At 50.2% G+C, this 8,832-nt stretch overlaps 1 protein-coding gene across 1 annotated transcript; it reads left to right on the top strand.

Moving 5' to 3' along the window:
- Positions 1-300: 300 nt before the first annotated feature.
- On the top strand, positions 301-3,980 carry ZC3H3 (zinc finger CCCH-type containing 3; the record flags this gene model as incomplete). Its single annotated transcript, XM_010193482.1, has 2 exons — positions 301-1,693; positions 3,784-3,980. Coding segments are annotated over 2 exons (1,590 nt in total), but the record flags the coding sequence as incomplete, so codon positions are not given.
- Between the last annotated feature and the right edge of the window lie 4,852 nt (positions 3,981-8,832).

Genomic DNA, 8,832 nt, shown 5'->3' with positions numbered 1-8,832 from the left:
CACTCACCCTTTCCATGTTTATAACCATTAATGACTGGGCCTGATCACTTGGTCGTCCTCTGTTGGTGAGTCTGTGGTTCACATCTGTGTTGAGCTGTCCTGCACAATCGCTTTTGTTCCTGACTTCCATGAGGATTGAGGGAAATATTTGGAGTTTTTCCCTCCAGCACCCGTTATCAGAAATGTGACCTGCATGGAGCCATCGTTCTCATTGCAGGACGATGAAAACCAGCGCTGCGATGCTGTTGAACCTCCTGTGAGACCAGCGATTGACAGATACTGTCTTCTTCTTCTCCTTAGGTCTCATAGACAGCCATAAAAATGTGCATGGGGACACGCCGCGGCCACTGCCATCCGCGCCGCCCAGGTGGAACAACCCTCGCCCCTCTGCCTTCAGCAGTAGGGGGTCGTTTTCAGGCAGGTACCCCCAGCAAGCTTCCAGGAATTTCCAGCTGCACCAAGGTCAGTCCTGGAGGAAAAAATACTCCCTCGTCAACCGGCCGCCGGGATCGGGGTTCGATGCCAGAAGGGGTCGGAGTGCCAGCACCTCTTGGGGTTTTGAAAGCCATGGGGACAACCGGATTCCAGAGCCACCAGAATCGTCCCCAGAGAGACACGTGGACCTAACCACAGATGGTAACATAGTTGTGGGGATCCAGCTGCCAGAGAGGGCTGGTCCCTTTGGAGGTTTTGGTGATGTGGGTTCTTACTGTGAGTTTTCTGGGGTGAAAACAGAGGCCGCTGCTCCGGACGATGGTAAAAACGTGCAGGGATTTCCGTACGCGAGCCAAAATGAAGAGAGGAGACCTTCTCTCTCCGTTTCGTTCAGTTCATCGCACCGGTTCGTGAGTTCGGCGTACGTGAGCGTGTCGGATGCCCCTCGAACAGTGCGTCTGGCCAGTGACGTGGCCAGGAGCTCGGCTGCCTCCTGCGGAAGCTCCAGTGAAAGCGCCGTGACGCTGAAATCGGAGCCGCAGCAGCCTTCGGTGTTGCCGGATCGTGAGCGGGCTCAGCACTTGGTACAGATAAAGGTAGAACCACCAGCTCCAGGGCAGTCTAGCTGTGAGCAAGTCAGGGATGGTTTCGGAGAGCCGAAGCTCCTTGGAAATGCCGAAACGTGGTCTAGACCTGCACAGGCGGTGACTCTGGTACCTGGGCTGTCTCCGATAAAGAGCAGGTTTTTCGTAGTCCCCAAAACTGCCGGTTTCCAAAGAGCCGCCTCAACGCCCGTCTCCAGCAAAGCTCCCAAATTCAGGAAAACGAATTACACGTGGGTGGCAAACCCTGGGAAATGCTCGCGTGTTGTGAAGAGATGGGGCAGCCCTAGAGCTTCGGATAGCGCCAAGAAGGTCGCCGGTGGAGCGGACAGAGGTGCTAAAGTCTCCCCAAAAGCAGATTTGGGAGTAAAGCTGAAGAAATCGGGGCTGCAGTCCAAACTGGGTGTTTCTCCCAGCAAATATAAGTGGAAAGCCTCCAGCCTGCAGACCTTGCCCTCCACTTCCAGGTCAGCATTTAGGTGGCGATCCGAGGATCTGAAAAAGCCTCCGGTCCCCAACCTCCCTCGACCCGGCGCTGCCCCGCAGCCTCCGAGCGCTGCGTCCGTCGGGGTGAAATCCTCCCTCGGCGATGCTGCGCTGTCCAGTTATAAAGTGAAAAGTCGGACAAAAATCATCAAGAGGAAAGGAAACTCGGGGTAAGTTGCTGGTCGTCTTCAGAGCCGTGTCGTTGTGCTCCCGTTGGCTTCGAGTCGTGGCTGTAAGTGAAATTCCAACGGGAGTTGTTGTATACTGCAGGGTGTGTTTGCTTTTCTCTTTTCGAGCATGGTGACTTTGTTCTGGGTGAAGGCAACTCGCTTTCCAGGGTTGGAAAGCCTCAGGTTTTAATTGTTTTAGCAGTCTGTGTAACTCTGACTTTAATCTTTCAAACAGAGCTGGGTTTTCTTCTCATCTCCCATCCCTGTTCTCTGAAGACTTTGCCGCAGCGCTTAGGAGACTCCTCCCTGACCCGAATAACAAACTCATATTCAAAGGGAAGGAAGTAGCTGTCTTTATTGATTTATTCGCAGACTCCTGTAACCTTCTTGCGTTGGGGGCTGGGGAAAGAAGGAGAAAATCTGTGTCTGTTGTAACCACTTGGGAGAGCGCATTTTCCCACAGCAGCAGATGCTCCTGGGGTCTCGTAGAGTGATTTTTCTCCCCCGGCCGTGTCCATTGGGTCAGGGTACAATGGGAAGGTGATACATAAAGCTTGGCTGAAGTAAAAAGGCGTGCGGGCCGAGTTATCTGCAGATAACTGGGCTGGCAAAGGAAGGGAAACAGGTAAGAGAATGGGACCAAACTTTCTCTGAAATCTGGTGGTGTGGTGGAAATTTCAGGAGGGCTTTGTTATGTTGTACTCCTGGTGGGAAAACTGAGTTTTGTGCTGGATGCAAGCCCCGTTTCACAGGATCACAGAATATCAGGAGTTGGAAGGGACCTCAAAAGCTCATCCAGTCCAACCCCTGCCAGAGCAGGATCACCCAGACCAGGTCACACAGGAATGCGCCCTGGCGAGTCCTGAATGTCTGCAGAGAAGAAGACTCCACAGCCTCTCTGGGCAGCCTGGGCCATGCTCTGGCACCCTCACACTAAAGAAGTTTTTCCTCATGTTCAGGTTGAACCTCCTATACTCCAGCTTGCTCCCATTGCTCATTGGACATCACAGAGCAGAGTTTGGCTCCTTCCTCCTGACACTCACCCTTTCCAAATTGATCCCCATGAATGAGGTCACCCCTCAGTCTCCTCTTCTCCAAGCTCAAGAGCCCCAGCTCCCTCAGCCACTCCTCATAAGGGAGATGCTCCACTCCCTCCATCATCTTTGTGGCCCTGCTGGACTCTCTCCAGCAGTTCCTGTCCTCCTTGAACTGAGGGCCCAGAACTGGACACAAGATTGCAGATGTGGTCTGAGCAGGGCAGAGGAGAGGGGAAGAAGAACCTCTCTGCCCTACAACCACCCGTTCTGATGCACCCCAGGATGCCATTGGCCTTCTTGGCTCAAGGGCACATTGCTGGCTCACGGTCATCCTGCTGTCCACCAACACCCCCAGGTCCTTTCCAGCCACTCCTCCCCAAGTCTGTAGCGCTGCATGGGGTTATTGCGACCAAAGTGCAGGACCCAGCACTTGGCCTTATTTAAGCTTATTTTGTCCTGCAGGGAAGGGATTAAGTGGGATGGGATGAGGTTTGGTGGCCTCTTCTCTACCACTGAACTCAAAGGTACCCTCAGCGTAGTGAATGCTTGCTTTGGCTTCTTTCTCACTGCAGTATCTCCAGTCCTGAGCTCCTAAAAATTGAGGGCTGTTGCCTAAAAAAACTATTATAAATGACACAGTGAGCTGGTAATGCGGCTCTGGTTGAGGATCTGCTGCCTCAGTTCCTGCTTCTGTTTCCCAGAGCAAGGTGCCTGGAGAAGCTTGGATTGTTTGGGAATTTTTGGTGGCTGGGGAGATGTGATCCCCCCCATCTCGCTAAGGGACAGCATCCTCTCCCCTGCATCTGTTGAGCAGAAAGCAGAAGGGAATGAGTTGCGTGAGGCTGTCAAATACCTCATTCTCCATCTGTGCTTTGCCAGAAATTCATCACGTTTGCTTACTTAATTGCAATTTTCTGCTTGGTGCTTCTCACCCTTGGGTAGGGGAGCAGTGTGTGAGTTTGGTGATCCAGCTTCTCAGCTCAGGGCGAGGGCACCGGGGGTGTTTTGATCACCCTTTACTCTCTTCTAACTGTGTGGTGTTCCCTTTCACAGCTCCCCAACGGATAAGAAGAGCAGCTCCTCACCTACCACGCCTCTGAGAAGCCACTTCCACCTCAGGAAGAAAACCTCGGCGCGGGGGAAACCTTCTGTGACGCTGAAACGCTCCTCGCCCAAAGGCCTGGTGCAGATCACCAAGCACAGGCTCTGCAGGCTGCCGGCCACCAGGATGCAGGGCTCCACCAAGGAAGGTAGGAAAAACCATCCCAAGGGGTGATGTGATCGTGTGCCAGGGACACTTTTGGATTTAGAAATGGGTTACCAAGTCCTCCAGGAGGTGAATTTGCTGCTGTTGATCCTGGAGCAAACGTTGAGGAGAAGTTGTTTGCCTGGAGTAAGATTTGTGCCTTACTCTGGAGCTCTCTTGTGCTTTGGCATTTCCAGACAAGGCTGTTTGAAAGCTGCTTCTTGGTTTTAATGTGGTTTTGCTGGGCTTGCAGGCATCAAATAGGAAGGTGCTCGAGGATGGCAGAGGCAGTAATACATCTGCAAGGCTTAGTTTCTCCTTTTGCACCGGGCAAAAGCTTGTGCATGTCATGAAATACTCCTCTAGCAACTACACACCTACCTAATACACCTGTATCCCTGTGCTGTGTCTGCAGGCATCTAGATTTTGAATGTAATTTGCTTAAAATAGCGATAATTAGGGTAATTCTGGGTCCGTCCTGTTTGTGAACAGAGAGTGTATCCCCATGCCCCTTGGGTTGGCAATGGTCTGAGCAGAAATCAGCTGCCTGGGGCATGGAAAGCTGCACCTATGCGTGCGTGAAACGTTTCCGTGGTGGTTTTGGCTCCAAATCTGGTTCTGTAGTGATGTTATTGTGGACAAGCGGCTTGACCCCGCTGAGATTCAGTTTCCTCAGATGAATACAAAGCAAAATGATTTCCCCTTCTGCCCTTCAACTACCAAATTTACGTGTGTTGTTGTAGTTATTTCACATGCAAATAACTCTGCGTTGGGATGTTGCCGTGTTTTGAGGAGAACGGAGACGTGCGCATCAGGAAAGGGGAAAAACTTTTTGTGGGAGGAGAAGAGAGAGATTTTTGTCTTTCAATGCGTGTGTTTGAAGAGGGATTGGGAAGGATGCTGTGGGGAGAACTTTGGATCTGGTGATTTAAGAGGCGGGAAGTGGCTCTTGGGAGAGGTTAAGACAGCCATTTGTGGCTTTTCTTGGGTGATGGTGATGTGTGGGATGGGAAATGCAGCCCTTTAGCCTCCCAAAAAATGCCCACTGCTGCTTGTGGGGTGAATTTAGGACTCGGTCCTCACCAGCTGCTTGTTGGGGACCTTTCTGTACCGTGGCATATCCAGTATAAGTCACTTTGTGCTGTAAATTTTTGGTCATCTGTGTTGTAGAGGTCGCGGTGCTGAAGCTGCTGCCTTGGGAAGGCTCCAGGCACCCACTGAAGCTCATTTGGGGGTTGGCAAATGTCTCTTCTTTTTAGAAGCTGTCAGGAAAACCCATGCCCAGACAAAGCAAAGCTTCACATAGGTTAAGAATAAATGAAATTGGTCAAAATCTTCTGTCTCGCTGGGAGCTGCCAAAAACCTGTGTGTTTTGGGAGCATGCTCTGAATCCCAGTTCTTTAATTGAAGGTAATGTTCCTATACACCAAGCTGTGCCAAGGGAGGTTCAGGTTAGAGATAAGGAGGAAGTTCTTTACTGAGAGGGTCGTCAGAAGCTGGAACAGGCTGCCCAGGGAGGTGGTGGAGTCACCATCCCTGGATGTATTTAAAGAGCGGGTAGACGAGGTACTTAGGGATATGGTTTAGGGGTAGACAGGAGCGGTTGGACGTGATGATCTCAGAGGGCTTTTCCAACCAAGCGATTCTGTGATTCTATACTGAAAAGATTTTTGATTTTTAAACTGCATAGGGCTGAAAACACGTAAACAGAGCAGAAATATGGTTGTGCTCCCGGCTTTGATCAAAGCAGAAGTTGGCAAATCAATATATTTAGAGAAATTAAAGTTAAATAAAGGAAAATAGGTCTGGAAGTGACTTTGGGAGAAGGTGATGTTCATTTCTCCATCCAAAAGTGGATCAAATTATTGAGCCGCTCCTGACAGATGATAGCCAAAACCTGCATGGCCAAATCCCTGGTTTATCAGAGTCGTGAGCTGTCTGCGTTGAAGTGACTTTTGTTATTTTCCAGCTTGGACCCGTCTGCTTTTTGGTCTTAGAGCTGTGGAAAGGAGTATCTGCTTTTGGTAAAACTCAGTGACCGTGGCTTGTGGCTCTTTTTCTTTCCAAACTGTGGTACTTGCTGTAAAAATGTGTCTTGATTTGGTTCCTGAAGTGACTAAAAGCAAAAGGAAACATCTTCCTTGCCTTCTGCCGTGTGTGTGCATGTGAGATTGCTCTTTTTTACTTCATGGATGCCACAGATCTTTCCTTTCCCCTGTGTCTCTCTGTGCCAGTGGAAGCGCAGCCACGGTGAATTAAAAATGCTTCCCCACCGTAATTAGGAAATGGCTTCTGAATTTCTTTCTTGCTTTCTGCAGTGGAGAGGAGTTATCTCCTGATAGATCAACCATCGTTTGCACTGGGAAATTATTCACTTGGAACTTTGAAAGGACTCCTTAGGCTGCCTTTCTCCTCCCCAAGGAGGAGGGTACAAGGTTGTTCCTGCTGCTTTGTCCAGCCTCTCTGTAGAGCTGGATTAAATACATCTACCTTGAAGGAATTAAATACATCTGAATTAAATAAACCTGAATTAAATGCATCTCTCTGCTAGGAGGACTTCACACATTTGTGTATGTTTTTCTCCAGACGCAGTGGCTATGAGAACTTGGCTGCATCTCCTCCTACTCATTCCCTTCATAAAACCTGTGGATTTGGTTCCTTTGATTGGAATTAAATGTATGGGTTTGAATCCTTAAGGCGTTTCTTTGGGAGGGTTCAATCCTAGGCAGCGTATTTGCAGCTTGATGTGCTGAACTGTTCTCATGCTCTGGGTTTCTGTGGCTGTTGAATTATTGCTGGACTGTTTCTACGTGTGCTCGGAGATATTTTTAGTTTGATTTTATTTATTTTTGACCAGATATGCATGTATGGTCTGGAACAAAGAGGTTGTTAGATGCTGGATGAGGCGCTGGATGAGGCAGGGACGTTTTTGGGACAGCAGCATTAGACACAAAGTCTAATGAGAAGGCATCAATGCTGGAAACTGCTCAGGCATCACTCACATTTGGTGCCTCTAAGCATATAATGATGTATATTATGTGTATTATACATAGTGGTGGGTGTCTTCTGGTTTTACAGCTGCGCTGTTGAAAGCTGGGAGTGGCTCTTAGGTTATCTGAGAGGTTTTGGAAGGATTTTGATTTCTCTCCGCCTGTGCAAAGTGAGGTTGTTAATCAGGTGGTGGAGTTTTAAGCCTTGCTGGTTCGTGCAAGGGAAGTAGATGGGGTTCAGAGATGTTACTGGGTGTAAATTGGGCCATGAATGGAGCTGTGAGACTGATTTAAATCTCTGGTTTGATGCTGAAGCTTCTCTTGCTGGGAGCAAAGTGGTGACAGTTCTGGGCCTGGTTTGGTGTCTGGAGTCTGACGTGCACACCCCAGCTGACAAACCAGTTAAAAAGCCGGATGGTTCATGCTGGGCTCACAATCCCACTGGATGGATGTGGTCACACTGGAACCTGCATCCGATGGGTACTGGTGCCCATTGTGGGGAACAGAACTGAATCCAGTTGTGACCAGTCACAAGAGGTGCTCCCCAGGGCTCAGTTTTGGGGCTAGGCCTGTTTAACATCTTTATCAGTGATCTGGATGAGGGGATTGAGTGCTCCCTCAGTAAGTTTGCAGATGACACTGAGTTGGGAGGCAGCGTTGATGTGCCTGAGGGTAGGAAGGCTCTGCAGAGGGACCTGGATGGGCTGAATCCATGGGCTGAGGCCAATTGGATGAGCTTCAACAAGGCCAAGTGCTAGGTCCTGCACTTCGGTCGCAATAACCCCATGCAGTGCTACAGACTTGTGGACGAGTGGCTGGAAAGGACCTGGGGTGTCGGTGGACAGCAGGATGACCATGAGCCAGCAATGTGTCCTTGAGCCAAGAAGGCCAATGGCATCTTGGCGTGTATCAGAAATAGTGTGGGCAGCAGGAGCAGGGCAGTGATTGATCCCACTGTACTGGGCACTGGTGAAGCTGCCTCTCAAATCCTGTGTTCAGTTTTGGGTCCCTCACTCCAAGAAGGGCATTGAGGGGCTGGAGCATGGCCAGTGAAGGGCAACGGAGCTGGTGGGGGATCTGGAGCACAAGAATGATGAGGAGTGGCAGAAAGAGCTGGGGTGGTTTGGTTTGGAGGAGCCTGAAGGGAGACCTTATCGCTCTCTACAACTCCTTGAAAGGAAGGTGTAGAGAGGTGGGTGTTGGTCTCTTCTGCCACGTAACCAGTGACAGGACAAGGGGAAATGGCTTTAAGTTGTGCCAGGGGAGGTTTAGGTTGGATATTATGAAAAATTTCTTCACTGAAAGAGTGGTCAAGCACTGGAAGGGGCTGCCCAGGGCAGTGGTGGAGGCCCCATCCCTGGAGGGGTTCAAGAAGTGCTTGGATGTGGCACTTGGGGACGTGGTTTAGTGGCCATGGTGGTGTTGGGTTGATGGTTGGACTTGATGATCTTAGGGATTTCTTTTCAGATTTAAGGTTTAAGAAACCTTAATGTTTCTGTAATTCTATGCTGATGGAGTGAAGGAGCACCCATCTCGCCTGCATCCCCGGGGAGCTGCGAGATTGGGACACAAATAGGGTGTGGGAAGGGCTGAGGACTCAAGGATGGCTGGGGAGGAGTGTGCCCTACTTCCCACACTGCAGCGTGGGTGCAAAAAGCTGGGTCAGCCCCTTCCTTCTGCACCGATTTGCTGTTCTCTTGCCTGTCCTGTTGAACAGGATTTTGGGATACGTGGCTCTGCGGTTCATACCAAAACCACTGGTCCTGCCTTTCCCAAGTGTGTGACACAAAGATGTGTCCACCTCCTGAGTGTCCAGTTCCTTTTTTGGACCCAAATGGGTCACAGAATCACAGAATCGCTCGGTTG

This window comes from Mesitornis unicolor, unplaced genomic scaffold (genome assembly GCF_000695765.1).
Source record: "Mesitornis unicolor isolate BGI_N332 unplaced genomic scaffold, ASM69576v1 scaffold19351, whole genome shotgun sequence".
In the NCBI taxonomy this organism is placed as follows: Eukaryota; Metazoa; Chordata; class Aves; order Mesitornithiformes; family Mesitornithidae; genus Mesitornis; species Mesitornis unicolor.
Note: the sequence above shows the minus strand (reverse complement) of the source record. Positions and strands in the feature narration are given on the sequence as shown.